General features: G+C 36.7%; 1 protein-coding gene and 1 long non-coding RNA gene across 7 annotated transcripts in view; one reads left to right on the forward strand and one right to left on the reverse strand.

Annotated features, from left to right (window-relative positions):
* Positions 1-25,257, forward strand: part of LOC110363182 (uncharacterized) — a 137,181-nt gene that overhangs the window by 103,204 nt on the left and 8,720 nt on the right. For 2 of the 4 annotated variants that reach the window (XR_010468282.1, XR_010468284.1), the window contains exons 2-3: positions 10,801-10,851; positions 24,990-25,083. This is a non-coding gene — a long non-coding RNA (uncharacterized LOC110363182). Of the gene's footprint in view, positions 1-3,978; positions 4,172-10,800; positions 10,852-24,989; positions 25,084-25,257 lie in introns of those variants that run through there. The other 2 variants (XR_002421096.2, XR_010468283.1) reach the window with 2 other exon arrangements.
* Positions 6,460-15,895, reverse strand: KERA (keratocan). 3 transcript variants are annotated; one of them, XM_021295602.2, is made up of 4 exons: positions 15,611-15,895; positions 15,396-15,493; positions 13,205-14,097; positions 6,460-8,415 (listed from the first exon to the last, which is right to left on the reverse strand). In XM_021295602.2, exons 3-4 carry the CDS (start codon positions 14,088-14,090, stop codon positions 8,243-8,245), a joined length of 1,059 nt encoding a protein of 352 aa, XP_021151277.2. In that variant the 5' UTR covers positions 14,091-14,097; positions 15,396-15,493; positions 15,611-15,895; the 3' UTR covers positions 6,460-8,242. The 3 variants fall into 3 exon arrangements, with proteins under 3 accessions (XP_021151277.2, XP_021151278.2, XP_064898568.1); XM_021295603.2 differs by lacking the exon at positions 15,396-15,493 and having other exon boundaries at positions 15,611-15,880; XM_065042496.1 differs by lacking the exon at positions 15,611-15,895 and having other exon boundaries at positions 15,396-15,598.

The raw sequence follows: 25,257 nt of genomic DNA on the forward strand, positions 1-25,257 counted from the left end.
TTTAGTCTCAGATTTTAGGAAAAACCACAGCACTGCTACAAGAGGCATTGTAGATTGGTAGTTTCCAAGCTTCCCAGCTCTCAGTTTTCTTGCCTAAAAGCATCTGAGCTCTTTATGGCTGCTTCTCCCTTGTTTTACTCTCATGCAAAGGGATGGCCAAAAAGGCATCTCTCAAGTTTTCTTCTTTTCCAAAGTAGTTTTGTTTTCCTTCTTCCCCTTTTATCCCTCCATCCAAAATTCCTTCTCTTCTTTTGCCTCCCTTGTCTTCTTTTTAACATTTCTCATCCTTTCTTTTCTAGTATTTGACTTCCCTTGTTTCCTTCTGTATCAAATTGTGGCCATATTGGTGACATGACAAGTGACAAATACAGTTGTTTTGTTACTTAGACAGATATTGACTGTGACTAAAACCTTTTCATATATCTGGGAGTACTGTGTAAAATTGACAGCAACTACAGCTGAAGCTCCTGCACAGATATTTGAGATCTCTAAGAATTCTCCCTAAATGGGCATTTTTTCCACAATGACAATACTGTAAAAGGAAAGTGGAAAAGACCATCAAGGTGGCAAAAGCTAATTTAAATAAAGAATACCATCCACAGCCAAACTGTAGGAATATTTGACATATTCTCCCTGAAAACAGTAAGAGGTGCAGGGTATGTTTACATGATCTTTCAGCAGCACTTGTAAATGCTGGGCTGTACCTGAACAGTTTCTGGAGAATTGGAAGAGCTGACTGAGGACTATCTAGACCTGACCACAGTGATCAGCATGGAAAAAAAGTGATGTCACAAGCCCATCTATGTAACCAACCTACTGTTTACTTCTGAGAAGGTCAACAAGAAGGGACAGATCATTATGCATTATCAGAAAACTCTGGAATTGTTAAGTCAGTCAGTGCAATCAAAGAGCCAGTTTGGGGGAAAAATAAGTTTCCATTTCTGCATTCACAGCTTTCCACTGTTTCTTCTCTCTGAAGTCCCTCTGGCTTTATGCCTTAGCAGAAAACTGCCCAAGCTTCATGCACAGGTTTCCAAAGATCTCTCTCCCATCTGAGCCAATAATTTGAGCAAGTGTGACTCAAGAGACAGCTGTGGCGGATTATTACACGGATTTAGTGACCAATGAGACTGAACCTGGTGAGGCTGAGGTAGCAACAACGTTAAAATTCTGTTCCTCAGATCACTGATTGTAGAGAATTTCAGTTTGGGTTAAAAACCAGTGAAATTTTTAGTCGTGTTGCACAAGGATAAAGTACAATTTTATAAACCCTATGAATGCATAAAGTCCAAAAGTTAATTAAGAAGAATCCATTGTTTTTAGGTTGTCTTCCTCCCTGCACCTTTTTTTTTTTAGATATCCCAATCTAAAAAGGTTGGCTTCTGTCTGCAGTCATCAGGGAGTGCCATGAAAACTTCCTCAGCCAAACTAGGCTCCTTCCTTCTCTTGCCCTTTATTAAGCCTCCATAATCCCTTGTGGGAGTAGAATTATGAGAACTAGGGTGACTTTTCTCCAGGTAGTTCATGGACATTTTGATAGTTCAATCTGTGTGGATGTCTGCATGGAGGAAATATAAAAAGGGGCGAAGTAGTTTATTTGGAAGTATATTTGCCCTGCAGAATGCATGCAGCTCCCACCTAAAGGGGACTGCTTACTGACATGAATATAGATAGGCTATGGACTTGTCTCCTAATTCCTTCTTGATACATTTAAGCTTAAATTCTGCTGTAAAAGCAACTGTATTTCAGGGAGCAGTTTTGTGTAACTGCTGACAGAAAGCACGCCTGATATACCAAGGATCTAGGTATTTCTTTTCTGTGTTTGACACAATTGTTATATGGGCCTACTGTGCCAAGCAGGAAGCATCAGGTGGGCTTTTGGGCTTCGGTGAGTATAAGAATTCTCCAAGCAGAAAAGAAAGTCAATAATTTTAAATAAATGCTTTATTTTTAATGTTGTTAATCCTCAGCTGCTGTCTTGCACTGGATGATTCCCTGCTCTGTATGTTTGTGATTAAATAGACTTCATTAACTTGTTTAACTCCTTTCTTGCCTTGATTCCTACCACCTAATTCAGCCTCTTCATGAGCCTGAGCTGCTGGTCACCTGCTTCAGCTCCTCAAACACAGGGCCCACGGGCTTTCATTCCTCCATCAGCCCAGATGGCCCATATTAGAAGCAGCACAAAAGCAGAGGGACTTATCCTGCTCCATCTTTCATAGTATCAAGTTTGGGAAAAATCGCAGTATCAGAGTAGTATTAAACCACCAAGAATAAGCCCCACGAGAGCTTCAGGATGTAGGCAGTCGATGTTTAAAAATGAGGAAAACAGGCACCACAGAAAGCCTTAAATCCCTGGGAGCATTTTATTTCCTACACAGGCATCTTGCACAAACATTAATGTCAATTGCGGTTGAAACAGCACAAAAAGGGAGCCTGTTCACAGAGCTCACAAAAGTAGGAAAATACAGGCACAAGTCTTATTAATGCTTTGAGAAGAAAAAGAAGCATGCATAATATGGCAGCTGAAATAATTCTCAGTGTTCTTTGATACCTGATAAGCCTGCTATGTGATGCCTGATGGAATGCAAACATAAAAAAAAACAAAAAAAAAAAAAACAAAAAAACAACAACAGAGGGAAAAAGGAAAGTGTGGAAATCTTAGCTAGAGAAAAGAAAATCGTCTTTTCTGTTTGTTTGTGTGATGGTCAGACCAATATAAAAATATTTATGTCTATTTGATTAAGTATAATCATCTTCTTTCCTTATTGAAATGGAAAATAAGCCTCAAACCGTGTTTGTATGTTATACTTAAAATTGAATGTTCAAGAACTTACACTGAACCAAAACAAACACATAAATGACTAGCTTTTTAAAAGAACCAAAGCACCGTGACCTTCAAAGAAAATCTTCACAAACAGCTTTCACTTCACCGTTTGGCCAGTAATTCAGAGACAGGGAATTTGGGAGCCCTGTGGCTGGCAGCTTTTTCAGAGAAGACATTTTAGGTCTAACTCTTGCCTATTCTGGTGTTAAGCAATGGTGAGAAGGGTTACTATCAATATTTTTCTTTTGAAGAAGTTCCGGTCATTAAAATAAACAAATTGCAGGATTCACAAAACGGAGCAAACCTCCAATCTGGTGTTCAAAACAGCCTTCTCAGAGGAAAAAATCTACACTGCAATTCACTCTGCTTCTGATTCAGACAAGGATTTGAGCCTAGATCCTATAATACCATGAAGGCTATCCTCACTGCCAGTATAGAGATATGATGATTATTTCAAGTCCTGAAACAAAGCAAAGCATCATAAGGAGATTACCCTCCTTGAAATAAGCTTCCTAGTAGTAGGGGTATGATTTCAGACAAAATCCCGTGTTTCATTACCTGGCGAAGGGCATATTATTCTGTCTTAGCAACAGGATTGCTAAATAAGAAAGATGGGCACTGGTTTGCTTTTTTTTCTTCACAGTGGTTGAAACAATTTTTTCCTGAACTTACTAATAATTCATAAAAACTGTGATAGAACATTTTAATTAATAAAAGATTTATCAAAAAAGCGTAGCTTCACTGAGGTTTGCTGATTCTGCATGTAACTTTCATTGCCTCAGCCCCTAAATAGGAAGAGCTTTTGTTTGTGGAAGATGTGATTCCAGTTCCTCCATGAATTTTCCTACCAAAAAAAAGATTTGGGGTGGGGAGGGGAGGCCTTGGAAAAGAGATTTCTAGATATACCCTGTCTACACGATGTCATCACCCTGGGTCCACGCACATGTGTAGGAGGAGGTGTGAAGTCTGTTCTGCTGTGGTACATGTGTGACAGTCAGGATGGTGCTTCCCCTAGAGGAACCCAGATGCAGCTGATCTGCCAGGAAACAGGTGAAATCAGAGCAGCCATTAGAGCAGCATTCATAAACATGCTTAAGCTAAAAAACACTGAAGGAAAGAAAGCAGCCAACCAAGCTGAGAGGTTGGTCAAACACATATGCTACAGGAGACAAACAGTGAGAATACCCAGGCTGTTGGCAACAATATAGTGGATGTAAGAAGCAACTGTATAGGGAAAGGTTTCAAATTCATTACAGTGTAGGTTTACTTGAGTTAGCACAGACAGAGCAAGTGCAGGACTCAGAAGCATTATTACCTCTTCTAATGGAGAAGAAGGTAAATCGGGTAGGGCAGATGATGCATATTGCTTCATACACTTGACCTGAGGTGACTAGTATTACTGAGTATCATTACACGGTGTGGTGCCTTATAGAGCTACTTTTTTTTTTTTTTTTTTAATGTGTAAGCAATTTTTGGAAACAAAAAATGCAGTTATGGATGAGACTTTCAGTCAGGAAGAGGATGTTTACTTGCTGACTTCAACATTGCTACATATTCTCTGTCACACATGGCAGAAGTAGGATATAAGCTGATCAACAACCAACACAAGAATTTAGGTGTTACAGCAGCCTGATTCCAGTCAGATAAAGAAACTAGCTGCCATATAATATCAGCAAATAGTTTTTCTAGACTGGAAAAATGACAGCAAGTATTTGTGGCAAATATTGAAAACCATTTGAGTGCAGCAAGGGTGAATGAAAATTCCTTCAGATACGAGTCCAAATTAGTAATTACAAACTTACAAATTGGCTTCCTAGTTATCTTCCAAATTTTTGCCTCTTAGTGTTTGTGTTTCTTCCTCCAAGTGTCATACAAACTGCTGTGATCACTGGCATCTCTGCAGATGATTGTTGTGGTGGTGTTTTTCATTAAAAATGTTGAAGAAGAAAGTGGTAGCAAACTGTTAGAAATATTGAGAAAGAAATTGAAAGTGCCAGAGAAGAGTATGGAGTGGGGACATTCAGGCATATGGCTGAATTTTTAACTATGCTGGCAGCATCTATAAAGGACTTTTCTTCCTGCAGACCCAGCTGGGTTATTAAACCACATATAATCTTTTGATATATTCATCATCCAGCCTCCAATCAAGCTGGCAGATGTGTCAGAAACATATTTCTCAGTTCTTGGGCCTCTCACTTTGCTTTAATGCTTTCCCTTACAGAGCAACTTTCTGTATGCTGGGCTGAGCTGATAACACATCTGTGTTAATGACCACAATTTAAAAATTAACTCATACACAATATGTATTTCTGGCAAAGCACAAGGTGTTTATGGCTTGGTTAGTGACTGACCACAACTGCAGTGTGCTTAAAGTGACCTTCTCAACTTCTCATACTTGTAATATCGTTGTTCCTGGACATGATATTCCATTCAAAACTGTTTGTGATGTGCTCTGACAACTAAGTATAACAAATGTCGGCTTTATGAAGGCAGCTGTGGGTTCAGACAGGACAGTTGAGAGTTCTGTTCCTCCCTCCTTGCAGCGCAAGAGACTGCAATTTTTTCTTAACCATGAAATACCAGTGGGGACTCAGACCAATCTTGGATTAGGAAGAATTAACATCAGATATTCAAGTACAGTGATGCATTTTATGTTGTTTTAGGGACCCTTTTCATAGGGAAAAGGACATTCTGTTTAACATTTTCATTTATAGTCTTCTGGCATAATGAAGGGATGGAATGAGGTGTGGCTGAAAGCCCACATTGTTTAGTTTCAGACAATAATGCAATTTAGGCAGCTATTGTAATCTGAGGGGAAATTTCACCAGATTTCCCACACTGTTTAAGAACATTAAGACTGTTGCAAATAGAGAGTTGCAATCAACAAGCGTTGATTTATCTTGGGAAGGTCACTGCAGGAACATAACTGTTTTTCATTCTACTTCACACTGCTGATTCTGAGAGGGAATCGAGATGGGACAAATTAGCCTGAATGAGGATATTTAGGATTTTCCCTTTATTAAACTGTTACCAGATGTGGAGTCAGTGGGTTGCATCAAAGGTGTAGAACACAGAGCACTTGGCTGCAATTCTTCAGCCCAATAAAAGTTTGTTCAAGGATGTATAATGAATTTTCATCTTAATTTAGATTAACTGGGATTTGACTGGCAGAAGTCTTGAGCATCAATCTGCATGCACCCAGAGATTGTTCCATAAGATAGTACTGACATTTGAAGAACTGATTTATAAGGTTTTCCACCCTAGAGTGGATTGGAAAAAATCCGTTAATATCATGCCAGCTGGTGGAAAATAACTGCTAAAAGTGATTTCAACAGATTATGTTCTCATGATTTCATCACATAATGCCCCAATCAAGAAAACTGAGCACCTTTATGCTCCAGTGTCCCTATATGATTTTATGTACCATCCCTTCTCATATATAAGGTTGAAATCTCTTTAGGGAAGGGTTAGTCTTAGTGTCTAAAAGGGTCATAATTTTTTGGCTAGACCTTCAAGACACTTAGCTGGACAATCAACTAGAACTGCAGATAATCTTAATAATATGCAAAATGCATGGAGTATGTATATTTGTTCTTTGTTTAAATTAGAATTAATTTCCAAGTCCAAGCACATAATTGTTATTATAATTTAATTAGTAGTATTGTCACATACTTTTTTTTCAAAAAAATAAATTACTACGCTATTATCGAGTAAAGAACATAGGTAAACATGCATACATGTTGTAGAGATTTTTTTGAATCTGTATTTTTTCATAAAAGGTGAACAGAGAGTTACAGAAAATATTTTACTAGAAGGGCAGGAGTTTTTCAGCAATCACATAAAAAGAACTGCAAAAATAAATGATTTTTGTGAAAGGATTTCTGAATAGGTTATTTCTATACTGAGTTTCTATGCTGAGTTATTTCCAGAGGTGCACTGGAGCAGAATAAAACATGATTTTCAGATAAAAAGGGATTGAATGTTAGAAAGTACAGTTATCAGCCCTTTCAAAACTCTACTTTTCAGAAAATTATTCATCTTCAAGGAAAAAATTATACTGCATGCATAGTCTTTAAATGCTTGTTACTGAGGCCAGTCTTAAAATGATAGAAACAGACACAAACTATCAAACAACAACTAATTGCTTCTATCTACAAATACAAGTGAATAGTTGACTCTAATATTCAAGTTGTCTATTGAAATCCCAATATTATCTTATAAAAACAAAACAAACAAACAGATTTCATAAAAAGATGCCTATGGTGCCCACTGATATCTCCTTTGTTAGTGAATTGTGAATGCGCTGTATTCTAAATACCTGGATTTCTCTAAAATCCAGTGTTATTATGTGCATTTATATGAGACAGCAGACAGCTAAATACTGCTCTGAGGTGACTGAATGTGCTTAAACTGATGCAATTCCTATGCAAATATTTGGCTAGTTCAGTAAATCCTTGGGAAATGATGTATCTCTTGATTTCGTAGTTTTCTCTTTATCTCCATTATATTAACTAGCCATTCAAATTTTTTGTGAAGTACCTAGTCTGTGAAATATATAATAATTACTGGTTTTGGTTTTATTAATATCTCTATGGAAACTAAAATAAACCAAGTATTCAATGACTATCCCAAAGCTACAAAAGAAAAGGTGTCAAAAGTAGAAATGAAATACTGAAGAATGAAACAGAAGAAAATTGGTACTCTGATAGACCAAGAATTCATCTCGTTCCCTTGTTGCTGGATTTGAGTTGTACCAATATTCCCATTTTGAAATCATACACTGAATGAATCCATACACCAACATACATTCGTTATAGTGTCTTGGACTCAGAGCCTCATACACTTTGTGCCTTAAAAGTATCAGTCTTCAAAGGACAACATCAATTTATGAGTTATTTTCCTCTTAAGTGGTTGCTCACTATTAGTCACTAACTTAAAAAAAGACAGTGGCATTTCTGATAGCTAATAGTCATCCAACACATAATTTTTCTAGCATATATATATTTAGCCAGGTGCAACCAAATTCATTGTGTTAGTAAAAATCTAACAAAAAAGGAAATATAATTTGTTTGTAGCAATGATGTTAACAGGATAGACAATACAGTATTTCACAAAGTGAGTGGAGTAGACAGAATTTAGTTTGGAATATTTGAGATCTTATGGAGACGATGTGCAGTATATTTGCACTAGGAATTCTTAGGTAAAGTGTTAAGCACATGTTTCATGTCCATCTGAAATCTCTTCTGAAAGAATAACCACCTTCTCAGCTGTAGAAAAGATGCAAGCACAGAAAAAAATAAAGTCCAGATAAAGCTGTTACTTCTTGATTTATGAGCTAGAACAAGTTTCATTCCAGCAAAACTTGTATTTTAGTACTTTCATAGCACAAGAGGGATACAAGACACTGCAATATCTTTATATTACAACAGCTTGAAGTAGTCGGAAACACGTCATGATGTCCAATGGGATTGGGGGTTGAATTTCATTTCCATCCAGACGAAGATATCGGAGGCGAGGGGTGTTGCCATACAAACCATAGTCTTCTGCTAAAGCAATTGATACTGGGCATATTTGAGTACCGTTGACACCTGAAAATGTGGATCAACATGTTACGTAATTTCCATGGAAAAGTTTCATGAAGATAAAATTCATTTAGAAAACAAATATGATGGGGTTCCACTGAAATTAGTATGGGACACACTTGGTCTTCTCAGACTTGGAAAATGCCAAATTAACAATTAACTGCTTTTTTGATCAAGCAAAAAATCATCTTAACGTAATGTAGTCTAGATCAGTGAATCACATATTTAATATGCTTCAATTATGAATAAAGGTCACTAGATGCATAATTTTACCTTGGACAGAGAGGAAACCAATTTAGACAACTACTGGGTAACTATTCATTGAGAAATGAGCTCTCTGCCCTCAGAGAGAGCAGAACAAGGTTAATGCTGAGGCATTTAGAACATCTCACTGCAATGACAGTACATTAATTTTAGCTGATAATATTCCCCAATGAAGTCCTTGCATTCAAAGTGATAACAGTATTGAATCAGAGTCACTTTTTGTATAGTGTCTGTAACTTTCGACATCTGTACTTTCCTCTTTTCTCACATTCTTCAATACATTTGGTTTTAATTGCAAGAATATTATTCATGAAGTGAGATATATTTCTTCCTAATCTGAAAGCCAACAAGTCCTTAAAATGCTTTATAAATCACACATAAGTTGTTTCAGTTCAGATAACATTTGAAAATGTGGCTTAAATCATTACCTGTTTTCATGGGAGTTTAATAGATTGGGTTCTTTACATTGTCTCCCCCAAACTGCCTCTGCACTGTCACTTGGCTAAAATGCTTTTCATATTTTCTCTTCCATTGTTGAATACTGAGGCTGACGCTGCCCTCTTTCAGCCTCAAAATGGCCTTATTCTGGAAAACACTCAAGTGGTGTTTGTTTATCAAGATGTCAAATTCCTTTGACCAAATTACGGTATTTAGTGATTGGTCTAAATACTTGAGTTTCTAGTTGGCCCCAGACCACCTGCAAGAATGGTTGAATGGAGGATATGTGTGTAACAGATATTTTTTGAGCACAGTTTTTTTAGCAGCCAGAAATACGAAAAGCTTTCTACCAAAATTTTTCTCCCCTGGTATTTAACACCGATAATGTGCATGCATCTTTTGATTACAATTCTCCAAATTAGTTAAATGTTATGATGGAAAAAAAATATCTTGGTTTTGGGTTGTTTGTTTTTCAAAAGAAGGAAAAGCATCCTGCTTTGATAAACTACTCATATATTTGCAACATCTTGAAAATAGACTTTATCTTTGTCATGGAAATTAGATAAATACATGCAGCTGGCCAAGGCCTAAAACTTTTATCATACCCATGATATCTAAATATCTTTGCCTATGTTGTGAAAATTGATTAATATTTGAAAGCATTTGATATTCTTGGAAGAAAAAAGCTCCAACTTATTTGTATGTGTGAAGCTACAAAGTAGGGAGCTTAAGAGTGTTAAAAATGTTATTGAAAGTTTTACAAGTGAATCAACATTTTGTAGCAGAAAATATCTCCCCATTCAGGTCAGCACTACTATCCTTAGGAGACAAGATGCCTTCAACTCTGTTCTAAATCTCTGTGTCCTCTGACCTTGAAACTATCCCACCACACTAGTTTTCACTAGGTTAATTACTCCAGCCTTAAAATGAGGCAACAGTTATCTAACCACAGGCCACCTATGAAGAAGTTATTTCCTGATGATGTGTGGTATGAAGTGGTTTCGGTTTTTATTGTTCTCTTCCCACAAAAAGTAGATCCTACCCAAACTATCAGAGAAATAAAAGTCTCTCTCCTGTTCTATTCTTGTGACCTCTAGCTGAACTCACTGTACTCCAACTCAAATAGTTGGACTCCCTTTTTCCTTTTCACAGAATATTTAACTGCAGCTACCATGGCTGAGCCTGGAAATCTACCTTTCTGAGCTCTTCCAGCAAAGAAATCAGTAGCAGCAACAGTGCAGGGGTCTGACAATAAGTCAGGATCTGTAAATTCAGCTATTCATTTTCAAATAACCTATAATGGATTCTGACAGAATGGCATTGCTACTTGGCCCAAGGACTTGTCCCTTTCTCTACACACAGAATAGTATTAGCTCAGAGGAGCTATCCCAATCTCCTGGTGTTCCTCTAGGGAACTTACTGTTCACTCCTTTTTATCATTCCTTTGGTAGCACTGTAGTACCACCTGTTTACACTTGCTCACTTGCTACATCATAATTTCATTCCTTCCCTACCACTGCATTTTCCATCATTTGACATCTCCCCAGAGTCTTGCTTGTGTATCTCTCACATAAATATGTAAATATGTGTTTTAAAGTGCCTTGGAACAAGTGTGATGCTTATGTTGTAGCCATAATTAGTTTGGGGTTTATATTGATTTTCAAGTGTTTTTTTTCTCTGTGCATTTAGATCCTTGGGAAAGAAACTACAGGTGAAAACCTGGTTCCACTGAGACCAAAGGTGAGGCTATAATTGACTTCACTGGGCTTCTGGATATTTCCTTATATCTTCATAAGTGGTCTCTGGAGAAATAAGGCCTTGGATTTACATGAAGAACTGATGTTACACAATAATGTATGACAAAATTAGGAAAATAGTACTTACATAGAAATTTTTATGTCTGAGCTCTTACCACACCAGCAGTGTTACTATGAACCACCAAGAGAAAATAAAGGAGCAATTGGCAATTGTGCAGGACTATCTGAGGAGTAATATTATAAAAGGGGCTTGTACTGCACACACGAAGTAAACTTTCTGGACTACTGTTTTGTGGAGAAACCAGATTCAGGCTTTTACACTTATTTTTCTTTCAAATCTTTTATGTTGATTATTTTTAATAATGACTGATCATCAACTTCCCAGGTTTAAGATGACAAAAACAATCTGCAGAATTAATGCCACATCTTTCTCCTGCCTAATGGAATTATATTCCTTGTTTTCCATCCTAAAGGCCTTTTGAGATATCATCTGTTAGAGCAGTGTCTCATGATGACTATGTAGTTATCCCACCAACAATTATGCAAAAATTATGCTATGTGGTAGGATGTGCCTTGTATAATACCTGCATTTCATGTAAGGTGACAGGTTGCCTTGTTAAACATTGTTTTACTACTATATATGTAGCTACTAAGAATATAAACTTTCTTTTTTATTTTTAATTAAAAGCAGTGTTGTTAGCACTGAATTTTGAAAACCGGTAAAAGCATTAAGGAATATAAGGCTTGTGGAAAACTATTTTGATTTAGGCTCCTGGGTACCCATGTGTCATTGGAAAATGGGAATCGATTTTGCATATACTACATAGGCTGATTTTAACGGTTTTAACCTTTTCAAAATTTATTTAGGAAAGGAAAATAATTTGCCAGCTCTTTAAATACTACCTAGACACAAAACACTTCTTAAACTGGACAGGTTATATTCCATTGATTTCAATTTAGTGTCCACTTAAAGTGGCAGATGATAAAGTCAGCACCTGGGGCCCTGCAGTGATGTAATTATGATAAATCCCTTTCTAATCAGGGGACAATGAAATATGTTCAGTAACAACATATGTCATAAGCCCCAACTCCAATTAACTGTTAAACTTCTCGCAGGCCACTTAAATATGTGCCAGTTGTACAAAATTGATTTTTCTTTGCAAGGTTTCAAACACTTGTTTTGTAAAATACAGTGATTTAACCTAAATTATTAATAGATATCTTTCATTGATATGTCCTTATTTCATACAGAAGACAAAACATTATTTTTTGTGTATTTCTGAACTGCAGTAACACAAAATAGGAATAAGGAACCATTTATTTGATTCAATCACCATGACAGGAAGACAAACATAGGGACTTGGTTACCTTCTCTGCAGTGAAAAATAGAAAGTCATCACTTTAGTTTTGGATTTTGGCATGAAACAAAGGATTTAAGGTCTGTAGGACTGAGTGGATACTTTACACAGTGTCCCTAACCACCACATCCCCACTGTACCTGGATGAATCTGGAAACAGTGCTAGAAGCAGAATTATGACATGACAACAGGCTTCTGTTTCCTTGGGTACAAAACTTTGTTTCATTTATACAAAGTGGAAAATGCCAGAAGACATTTCAGGAGATAAACCTTAGTAGGACAAAGCTTCTCTGAAGTCAGTGAAAATATTTTTCATGAAGAATAAACCCAAGTATCAACATTTTGTGCACAGTCAACAAAAGATGAGGAAGATATTCAAGCTTCAGATATTGAATATCCACATTCTAATCAGTCATATTTGAAATAGATAACTACTGTTTTATGGGTGCCTCATCTTAAGCTCCAACTATGTAGTTTAGCTGGGCAGAGAGATATTAAAAAGAAAGGTGTATACAGCAATTCTCTTTGTTTAGTGAAGTCCCTGAGGTGCCATGGAACTTTGAAAATCTAACAGTCATACAGAATGTGGATCACATATTCTAACTTGTTGCACTGACTGTTTAGTTGTTATTTCTTGCTTATTTGTTCCTAGCATTTCTGTAGGAAAATAAATTTCTTAACACAAAATGGTTACTGGCATGCATATAGTGAAATGTGAATGCACAAATTTTCTTAATCCACTCATACTTCTGATTTGCTCAAACATTTTTCACATGGTGTTACTTCCATGCACATATTTGGTTGTTGTATTTTAGACCTTACTTGAAAACTGGTCTGTGGGAGGTCCTTTTGCTCATCTCCCTGTAACCTACAGCACGTTATTAGTCTCTTTATTTCAAAGGGCTTTTTTGGTAGTTAAGTAGGCATTTTCAAATAATTACGTCTTGGTAGGATCCCACATGGAGAATACACACTTACTTTTGATTCTGTTGTGATCAAGGTGAAGGTGCTCAAGTTGAGCATTGATCGGTGGAATTTTAGTGAGCTGGTTGTGAGACAGCTGTAGATCTAGAATAGATGAAACATTAAAACCATTGGGGGGAATACCATCATCAGATAATTTATTGTAGTTCAGCCTAAGGAAAGTCACTTTGGGTATTGTACTGAAGTAGTTTTCTGGTATCACTTCAATCGAGTTGTTGTCCAAAAATAGCTGTAGTGTATTAGCTGGAATGCTTAAAGGCATTTTCTTGAGTGAATTTTTTGCTATGTTGAGTTGCATAAGATTGTTGAGTCCCTGGAAGGTGTCACTTTGAAGTGCGCTGTCCAACAAACTGTTCTGGTGCAGATCTAACATAGTAAGATTTTCCAGGTTACTGAAGACTCCTTCTGGGATTCTGGAGATTTTGTTTCTAGCCAGTCTTAGCTGTTCCAAGCTCACTGGTAATGGGGCAGGCACCTCTTCCAATTCATTGTCTTCAAGGAATAAGTAAAGCAGCCTTTTGAGCTTGCTCAGCACACCACTCTCAATTCCACTGTTGGTGATCTTATTCTTGTTCAGATTTATCCATCTGAGATGAGTAGCATTCACAAAAGGCTTCTCTGTAACTGTTTCAATTAGATTGTTTTGAAGGTAGAGGTACCAAATTCTTGCTGGGATTGCAGGTATTTCTTTAAGTCCTTTGTTATCACAGTATAATGCATTGGGGAAACTGGGTGGACAAAAGCACTCTTGTGGACACTCAAAAGAGTAATGAGACCAATGCTCAGGATCCATCTCATCATAAACTTGTCTCACAGTTCGAGTCCACACAGAGTTGACCAAGAATAAGAGCAAAAGACTTGTACAGACTTTTAGAATCATTGTTCGCCTTGGAAGGGGAGAAAAACAATTAGCTGCCTTTCAACAGAATTCTCTAACAGCATACTAGATTAACAAAGCAGTAGTACGCAAAAAATAATATTTCCTTTATAAACAGCCAAATTCTGCTCTCTGTGGTATTACCTATGGCAGGTTAAAGAAAAATTGAACATTGATATAAGATGCATAAACAATTCAGTGCTCTATGTTGAAGAGTATTTCCTGATTTAACTTAGATTCCACATTGTCTACCAGTTTAAATGATGTTCATCCAAGTGTCATTTCAAATAATCTGAAAACATGGATTATTTTTCTGACATTAACTCTGTCCTTCTCGTAATTTTGTTTAAGTTTTCCTGTACAGAGCTATAAACTATATGATGTACCATCTTCAGTAAAGTTATCAATATCATGATGATATAAATGCTGTAGCATATAGTGTTCCTCCTTTTAAAATTAATCATACTCCCTTTTCTGTTTTTCCTCTCTCTTAAATTATAATGGCATCTGGATCACATTTTCCAGGGTCTTTTCTCATCACAGAAAAGTGAAAGATCAAAGAGTGTTTTAACAGCTGTTTGTTGGGCATGTTCTTAAAAAGCCTGGAAGGAACACATTTGAGTAATTCATTCCCCTCCCTCATTCACACTTTCATATCCAAAGTTAGGAATTTCGTTCTCTAAAGCAAACAGCCAAAACAAATACTTGATTTAAATGACACAAAAATTAAGTCCTAACCAAATTACATCATATACACTCATGCATCTTGTATCTATTTTACCTACTTAATTATTTGTTTTGTTTAGCCTGTTCCACCATTAAACGATGAACAAAATAATCAATGATAATTTACTCCAAAGGGAAGTATTTGTTTAGCACAAAAACAGTGCTTCACAGACTCTTTTATCTTGCCTGCTTTCTGATGAAGATTAGCAAGGATTTTGCAACACAGAGGCAAGAGACTGATAGCTGTAATTTCTGGTCAAACATAGTATTTCAATAAAAAGTAAATTCTCTCATAGGGTTAATGCATCAGTAAGGATAAGAACTCAGTTAAGCTGCTGCATATAATGCATAGTCATTTAACAGTTTTCAGCATTGTTATTAGCAGTAACAAGTGCAGTATTCTAAAGATCTTTCAACCTCAGAAAGTGCTATCTGGAAGCATTCCAGAAAAAAAAAAAAAAAAAAGACAAAATACTTCTAAAGAATAACATCTCTAATTTACACAGTGAAATGGGACCTCCTCACTGTCTAAATATTCATAACATTAATAACATTTTTAAAAAGAAATAGAATGTAATTTACCTTGTTAGTCAAGTTCCTGGAGCTATCTGAAGCCAGTTAGAAATCACTGTAAATTCACAGCCTTTGGCTGCTAGACACGGTGTTTCCTTCCTGTCCTCCTAAGAATTAACAGCACGCAAAACTTGTAGTACATGTTAGTATTCCCAGATGTATTGCCATACACACCTTATTAGCTATTGTTTCTAATTTGACATTGCTTCAGAGTTTGGGCTTACCTCAGCTTTCTTGGACTTTCTTCTCTTTCTATTGGTCACTGTTGTTAGACTGTAATAGCTTGAGTCAGGCTACAAGCTGTGTTCTATGAATACAGCCTAATATATACGCATCAGTGGCTACAGCTTTTAACCCCTGAAATAACTAAGGCACCTCAGCACCTAGGCAGGAAAAGACAGGAAATCCTGGCTATAATATCAAGCAGCCACAGAGCTGAAGGCATTTGAGTTTTATGTTTTAGCAGATGAGAAGAACTGGTCTAGATGAAACAGGTAACACAAAATGTACCTTTATTCAAAATTTTGTCAGAAGATACTTTATACGCAAAGCTCGCTTACATCATAATTCATTCTCATAATACCTGAACTGGCCACAAAGAATTAAAAACAGTGCCATCTGTTTCTACGGAAATATTTTATTTGATTTTTATCAAATGCAGATGCTGCCATGCTATTTAGAGACATAATTCTTGATTAGGAAAAGATAGCAAAAGAATTTGCTAAGAATTTTTTAATAACATATTTCCGTTTTTTAAATATTAAAGCATATCTTTTTTTTGTTCAGAGAGATATTTACATATATTTCTACAAAGTTATATTCTTCAGTGCCTCCTGTAGTGAGGTCTGGTTTTAATTATCAAGTCACTAATTAATTTTCTTATCGTTGATCTAAAGTAAACTGTTTCTAGCCAGTTTGCTGTCCCATCATAGACACGTATTTCTCACATTAAGTGTTTTAGGGGATTTTGTTTTTTTGGTTTTGTTTTTTTTTGTTTATTGTCCAACCTTAAAGTAACAACATAGTATCAGGAAAACTAGCCACCTTCAAAGCCAGAACAATGGCAAAATTATGTTAAGGAAAAAGCTAATTAAAATACTGAAAACATAAAATATATCCTTGTACCTTCTTATGAGTTTATATTCATTTTAAAACTTATTTCTATAATTATTTTATTTCAGTTTAATCCAATTTATTTAGCAATAAAATCTCTAACATCTTACTTCACAATGTTTAATACTTTGCTTCCTGAACTAAGAATGCCTCAAGAGAAGTTTAGGAGAACCGTTAAGTACATGGGCAACTTTCACTGACTTCAGCAAGGTTAATATTAAATATGTCATAAATATTTTTGCATAAGTATATTTTTGTAGAAGCTTGTTTTTCGTTTAGGAAAAAATACATCCTTACTACCAGAAATTTTGCATGGCTTATATATGTTCTTCAAAATAAATTAAAATGAATTCTTAAGTGTTTCACTCTGCTAGAACTCCAGACCCTTCAACATCTCTTAGAAATTATTTGGGCTTTCTTATAAGCCGGGTATCAAATTGATTTATTCATGCATGCTAAGCTGAATATTTCAAAAGTTTGAATTAGATGAAATTAATTTACATCTCTACCTAAAAATAATGATTCTAACTAAGCAGGTGTCTTAATTACAAGCACAAACATTGGATGTAATGTATAAACCTTTTCATTTTGAGTGTCACTTTAATCACTTAGGCCTTAAAATGTTTCCTTTGACCTTTTGCAGTAGACAGGGTACCATGCACTACTGTTGAGGAGGTTTGCCAGCTGGAGTCTGAGATAGGGAGAGGCAGAGGCACCACTATATGAAGGTTAAAGTAGTTGTGTATTCAGTTGTGAATATTTTAATAAGGTCTTACCATAAAAAGTGCATCTATGATTCTTGTAAAAGTCAGGCAGCACAACAGAAAACTGTTTTGCATGTGTGCTAAAATCTTCACAGAGTGTGTAGAGAGGACATGGAGATGCAGAGGTCCATTCACCATTAATGAATGAGCTGAGACCTTCATGAATGTTATACTGAAGGGTTTAAAATAGTGTGTCCTGGTGGCAGATATCTGTTGTGACATACTTAAATGCAAGTTGCCACGTGTTGCGCGTTTAACAAAAAAGAAAGATTGGTTTATCTTATGCTTCATGGGGGTCTGAATTTACCTTTAACCTGCTAATTGTGTATAGATGTTCATTATGTATAGTCACAGAAGTCACAGGCAGAGAGACTTTCTGCTTACCTTGTGGGAATAGGACTGTTTGTATGAACTATTGTTCAGTGAGGGAAAGGCATGTCACAGTGTCCCTTTGTGGATTTAGGGGCCAGGTATTTCATCTTTATCCAAATGTATGCTGCCATCCCATTCAAAGTAGCAGTTCTTCACTAGGAGAAGACAACAGCAAAAACATTTGCTAAGACTTTCTCCATAACAGGAATTTTCACTTCTTCTAATGCAAAGAGCAGAAAAAAATGACAAGAAATGTCCTCAAAATCAGGAAGAAAGAGTGTGATGACTGCAATATATATTCTCATGTGTACTCAAAAATTTTTGACTTGTCTCTTCAGGAACAAGTGATTGCTTGGGTGCCCAAGCAGACTTTGTAGAAAGGCCTAATTCCCATGAAACCTTCAAGATTGCGCACATATTCTCCATCATGCATTTGTTTTGTTCAGTCCTCCATCATCTGGTATTCCTATTTATTATTTAAAACGTGCAATATGCAGTGATAGAGTTTTACAGACTAATAAAAGACCATGGCCAAGATTTTAAAAAATGACTAATGGTTTGGGAAGCTTTTTGTTTTGAGTATCCAACCTGAGACACTTTCCAGGGCCTTATTTTCAGTAAAAGTGGGCTAAGAATTTTATGTTAATGAAGTCATTTTAAACTTGTGAAGCTGAGAAAAGGCAAATATCAGTGAAACACAAAATGTTCCTGAGATCATAAACAATCTCCTAAAAAGTAACAGTATGCAAGCTGTTTGCATGACAATAAAATTATGTGGAAAAATTACTACAGTAAAAATACTGTGAATGTCCATTCTGTGAATATTTGAGACCTTTTGAAAGGTACTGTTGGGAGTATTCTAGTTTGATGAAGATGTCTTAAGCTATTACAGGATTTTTGCTCCATATGTCTCCTGGTAATCCACGTTGTTAATCAATGTAATAAGAGACTCCTTATTTAAAAAACAAACAAACAAGCGAACAAACAAAAAACGTGAGGAGCACCAACAAGCACAGAGGGTAGTAACATCTCCTTGAGTAGAGTGATATACATGCTTGAGACTAGAACAGCTCACACACTTAAGAAACACTAGAAAAGCTAAAAAAATTGAAAGACCCATTGGGAGGAGACATGGACAACTGGGAGTGCTGTTGTTCTGTTGTTCTGTTTCAGCATCGAAGTTGCTGACAGTGAAAAATGCATTGCTTTCTTTCAGTAATGGCTGCCATATGTCTCAGATTTAATATGAAACAAGGTCTGTTAAACATCAAGCATGTGTATAGTTCATCACCAGCAAACCCAGGAGTGTACTGCAAGCAGAGCCAATTCATTAGCCCTGTGTATTGCTCCATTTAGCAACGGCTGCAATCCAGTGTGCCTAATTTGGGTACTACTTTACTAAAATGCAGGGTACCCGGCTCCAAAGAACACCCAGTTTAACTGAAACATGGTCTTAAATTCCCTTCATAATGACTAAAGAAAAGCTCATGCTTCAAAATCTGGAGAGGAGGGTAAGTCGTGTTTAACTGCCGTTCACCATTTACTCTACTGGTAGGTCCAGACAGCCATGCAGACTACTTATAGCAGATGTGTACATTTACTCAGGGTTCAGCCTGCATCTTTTACTTCTGAAGACTGGCATGTAGTGGTGATCTCTCTCTCTTTTTTATTTTCTTTTTTTTGCATTGCTGCTTGAGAATAGGAAGCTCTGAATTTTACCCAGAGTCGGAAAGACAAAATTTTTGTTTCCAAAGAGATTCCTGATCACCAGTCAGTGATATATCCCAACTAATAATACATACTACTCCTTTTAAATGAGATACAAAAGGTCGGCAAGACCAAAGAGTCTAAAACAAAGCAGATGAGTGAGCCCTTCAGGTCAGCCCAAGGGACAGTGCAGACAGATCAAAGGGGCCAGCACAGACGTTCCAGACTCTGCTCCTATGGATGCATTTTACTCTACATCATTTCTGGTGCAAAACAAAACAAAAAAACATGACAAACTTAGGAGCAGGAATGCTTCACCTCTCCTAGAAGCCTAGAATTGCCTGCCTAGATCTCCTAGTGGGAGAAATTGCATCTATTTAAATTGTCATTTCTGTGCATATGCTGGCAGCTGAAGTATAGGGGAGCTTTGAGGTTAGATTAGGAGATGTTGTTTAAAGGAACCCTGGAAAATAGTTAGGGTGGCTTAATTTGTGAAATGTAAAATTCAACTGACCCCTTTTTTGCATAGGATTTAGGAAGATGAGGTCCTATTCTTAAAGTCCAGGGACAGAATATTAGCTGTTTACTTTCTATACACCATCACTCCCTTGTAAAAATAAACACAATGAGAACTGCGCTTAAAGAGATCCTTGCAGAGCAACACATTTCAGAACAGAATAACTATGGAAAAGGGCTCATGGAAAACATAGTCCTGCCCTGAATATGCTTCATTAAAGAATTTTTTGGCTGGCTGTTCCCTTTTTCTCTTTATTCTGATGTCTTTACCACAGTGACACCGTAATGTCTCCACAACACAATGCCAAGATCTGCTCTTTATCTTAGCTAACTAGATTTATTTTACCTATTATGTAAATGTGGCTGTGAATCTCTTATCTTAAATTCTTTTCATCCTTCCAGCAGCTTCAACACTGAAACAAATCTGTTGTGCCCAAGGATCTGATGTTTAAAATGCTAGATGTACAATCATATCTGCTAAATGCATTTCAAATTAGATATTAATTAGATATTTAAAGTGCAGTTATCAATCACACATATACATTGAATTCTTGGGCCTGCATGTGGCTATTTAGATGATTAATCTTTTCCAAACAACCAATGGTCAAGTAAAACATGAATTAGTCATCTGACGCCCATTCTGTAAATTTGCAGTTTTGAAAAGTACACCATAGATTAAATATTCTGTCATAAAGATAGTGAAAACAAGCTGTGAGGTGTTATTTTTGTTGTCTGATTTTTTTCTGTTGTTAAAGAAGTCCAAAAATATCTGGCTACTTCTTCATTTTAGATTTCCAAAATAGGATGATGAATTCCAAGAATCTTAGACTTATAGAAAGATCTGTCTTCTAAAATAAATGACAAGGGTTTCAAAAAAGAGTATTCCCACAACCTAATGAAAGAAGTATTTTACCCTCCTTACAATAAAACTCTGCTATAGTGATTCTGCCAGATGAGATATTGAAGATTCAGGTGTTTTTTTAACATTTAAAGAGAAAAGCCAAATGGCATAAGCTATATGAAAGCCCAGCCCTTATTTTGTTTTCCATTAATTGTAACATTTTTTGGTCTAATTTTTAATGCAGATACCCTTGGGAAGTACTCAAATTAAACATCAGAATATGTGATTTTTTTTTTTTTTTCTTAAACTGTGTTGGCCATAATTTTGGAGAGTTGGCATTTCTCAAAGCATTCGAGTTTTGTTGTAGAGTCCTGAGCTGAAGCTAGAATCTCACTCACCATGAATACTCCAGTCACTAATTATCCTCTCAGGTGGAAAATGTTGAAACTAAGTCTTTCTGCTATAGATAAAAGTCGTCAACACCCAGCATTTTGGGGTTGACACCACCTTTTTCTTTGAACACAGCACTGGAACCCATCTCTAGGGAGAATTCATTCATCCATCCCTCTCTAAGCATGTTGCAGGACTCCAGAGGCCCTAAACAGTTAGGGTTGTGCTCCAGCATTGCCTACTCTTACCTGAGATGATTCCCCACTCATCATGGTGTTTGCGGTGAACCCCAGAGGTAAATGCCTAGTTGCTTTCTGCATTCTGTGTATAAGATACACTTCATCTCAGGGCTGTGGTTTTCCTTAGGAACAGCATCCCTGTCATCCTTTCAAATCTAGAGTGGGAACGAAAGTACTGCAGAGGAGGACTTTTCTTATTCAAGCTTAGAAACCTGAATAAAAACATCTCATTTTTACACATGAAATCACAAGCTCTTCTTGAAATCTATCTAACACTGCACACAATTTGGAGAACTTATTAGTCTTACTGGTGTTTTTTTTTAGCAGCAAAATGGTTGCAATGATGAAGTCTGAATGTGAAGTTCAGGAAACATTTGTTTATCTAGTTTGGAAAAGAATCTGCAGAGTAAGAGGGATGGCAGATGCACACAATGCACAACTGGAAAGTTGATGAAAACAGGAATTTCGAAAGACAGCACTTGTCCTTGTTTATCTTGTAGACAGCTTACTAATAATTTGGTTTATTTCGTATCTTAGTACGAAATTTTTAAAGACTGCCAGTACTTCTGTCTTAAGTCTTATGAATGTTCCAGTAAAAGCCTTGTCTTCAATATAACTATATTTTTACAGATATTATTCAGCATCTTTGAAAGTTTCTTTGTAGTTTTTGGAATGTGTGCTCTAGTCAGGTTAACCAGATAACATTGCTGTCTTCTGTACTTTACTCCATACTAGTAGACAAGAGATAAAGATAAAAAATGCTCTTTTTCACAGTGTAGCTGGCCATATAGTTAAATCTAAGAACCCATTCTCTTTGCATGTACAAAGCCTACACATTAACTCAGTCACCTCTATAACTATAAAGCCTTGTGCTAAGCAAGCAAGACAAGAACTCACTGTCCTGCAGTAGGAAAGATACAGGGACAGCAACCTCCATACTACCGTGGAACTCCTGACATGGAGGCTCTCCAGGTCAGTGATATACTAGTATCTTTCTCTGCTGAGAGCTTGTGCATCAATCCCAGCAAGGAACCCACCTATCTGTTTAGAAAATGCATATTACTTGCCTTGCAGGAAGTGCAGCTATGTGCAGAGGTGGATCTAGAAAGCAGCTCCTCAAATGATATAAGATGTATGAGGTTTTGCATGTTTGATGAAGTCAGCAAATTCTGTATTATTAAGTAGCTAGTTGTTTTTTTTTTTTTTTTCTGGCAAAGAAATGTGATACAGTTCACATTGTTATGCCAGACTTAGCGTGCTTTCTATCACCAACATTCATGTCTGTCCCTTGGGGAACAAAAAGAAACACTTGCAAGGTCTCAGAAAGTATTCAGGCAGTTTTTCCCACCTACACTGGTGAAATACTATAAAAGGTATAAAAAGCACTTGAATCTGACATTCCTACATTTGAGGTGGTGTCCTAAAGTACAGAGTTAGCACTCCTTGTCTTTCTCTGTGCTAACTAATGCGGAACTTTTCACACTACACAGAAAATATTTAAGAGATATATATGTGTGAAAGCTACATAACCTACTGATTAATTTATTTTCTTACAGACTGAGAGTCTTTTATCCAATTTCTTAATCTGCAAAAATGTTCAGAACCAAAACGTCCTCCGTGAACACTATTCACTGGGATAGTAGCTCATAGATTATTTCACTGTGCTGTTCCACATTGGAGAGTTAGATGGGATGGATCTCTGACTTCACTGTCAGCACTCAGTAGCTCACAAGTGTCAGAATGGGAGCAGATTTACAAAAAGCAGCTGCAGACATCTGGGCACTGAAGGAAAGTTTCCACAATTTTTAACTATGGAATCTATATCCTAATGTTAGCTGAGTTATGATTTTGTGAGTATCATGGGAGTCTGAATTATCGATTGGAACCCGAAACAATAAATTTTCCTCTTGAATTTAATGCAGAACTCTTCAGCTGTTAAGCTGGTTATTTCAATTGATATTTTCCCCTGGCTGGTTACTAGCATTCTTAGAACCACAGATTCAGAGAAATTGTAAAGAAGTTTGAAGGAACATCTGAAGGTCACTTAGTTCAACCTCCTTCTAAAAATAAGACTAACTTCAAAGACAGATCAGCTCCTTAGGGCACTACCCATACATGTTCTGTACATCTCCAAGAATGGAAAGCCCACAGCCTCCGTGGTCAATTTGTGCCAGTGTGTTACATGCTCATTGTGAATAATTTCTCTTTTTGGAACTTTTCCTTTGCCTTCTTGTCCTTTCATTGTGCACTGCTGAATCTGGCCCTTTTCTACAGTGCCCTTTTAGGCAGTGGTAGACTGCAATGGATCATGGGGCTGAGGCCCATGGTATATTCAGAGAGGCTAAGGGAAGTGACTTGGCATAGCCTGGAATAGAGAAGACTGAGGGAAGTTCTCTTTGCAGCCTTCCATCTTAGTGGCTCTCCACTGAACTTCATTTTGCTTTGTATTAACTGCACAGTCTGTACTGTCTTTATACTTGTTGCAACTGTACAAATAACAATTCAGACAGACTTTCTTAATGACACTTTGCCTTCTTGTTTCCAGTTTGCAAAACTGGTTTATGCTAAGCAACTAACTATTTATTCCCTCCCTTTCAGTAAAACTGAAGGGTGTGAGTAGGGATGGGACCCCACCAGGTTCCTTGCAATAGGACAGCTGTAATCAACCACTTCTAACTCCTTTCTTGACCCATCTGACTATGGTGGTCTCTATAAAGCAGTAGAGGACATGTAGGATTTATGCTTCCAGTGTATGTCCAGAAATTAACGTGATTCACTGCCTGTTCCTTCTAGAGAACTTCTCTGATCTTATCTAATATGAAAAATGCCTTAAGGTGACTATGTTTGTGAACAGCTGCATAACATACTTGTAGCCCAGTTCCTGTGATTTCACAAGTAAGTTTTTTGTCTGTTGATTTGTATAATGTTATTCTAATATTGTTTTTCATGACATTAGTAGCAAACTTTCATTTTTATGTCTGCTTTCAAATGCATGTATTTCCAAAAGATCTTGCTTTTCATAAAGTCATGCATAAAAAAAATTCACATGACGAATTTATCCATTTTGATCTGAAAGATGGAGGGACATGTATTGTAAGTAAATTGTATAGCTATACTGAAGGCTGCATATTACGCAGCCCTAAACAGAGTTTAGTTCACGCTAACTTACCCATTCTGCTGTCTCCATACAACTGCAGCTGTGTTATTGTTTGTTAATGTCTGCATACTTTTAAGTGCCATGTTTCCACCTGTACAAACAAGTATTCTATAGCGTGAACAGGTTAGGTGGGAACAGGGATATATGCATCATGTTTCTCAGTATCCACAATGCTGAGGGCTTTACAACCAAGATCCATCACCTTGTCTTCCAAGGAGGTCAGAAATTACAAGTTACAATGACTCAGTTTTCAAGGCTCTAGCTCTGTTAAATATTCCCAAACACCTGCATTTCTGCCTCATGCCTAGGAAACAATTCATGTAGATTTTATAAACTGAGAACTAAGGTACATCTATATTGTTGCCTGTCTCTTTCTGCAAAATATGTAGATATCGGAAACTTAAACAGTCTTTATAGTGAGTCTGTGCTACTGTGTCCCATAATATGAAAGCAAAAAGATACAGTGTCCCATTTCTCCTTTAACAGATGAACCTTATTTTCTAGTTTTTTCACAGATCCCATAAAGAGCAAGCTGTGCAATGCTGTCTCTCCACAACTAATTGGGAATTTCTGAACCATGGGAAAAAAGTTGTTCAAGGTAAAAATGTACCACCAAATGCCATTTTCTCTTACTTTTCCAAGTGCTCACTGCAAGGTAAAGGTTCCTCAGCTTCTGAGAGAAATCATTGATAGTGTTTGCTACTTTGAGAGAGGGCTTCCTTCTGCTGTATGCCTTGAAGAGAACTTCAAAATGCCTTGTGAACATCTGTGG

The sequence above is a fragment of the Columba livia genome, chromosome 1, assembly GCF_036013475.1.
Source record: "Columba livia isolate bColLiv1 breed racing homer chromosome 1, bColLiv1.pat.W.v2, whole genome shotgun sequence".
Lineage (NCBI taxonomy): Eukaryota > Metazoa > Chordata > Aves > Columbiformes > Columbidae > Columba > Columba livia.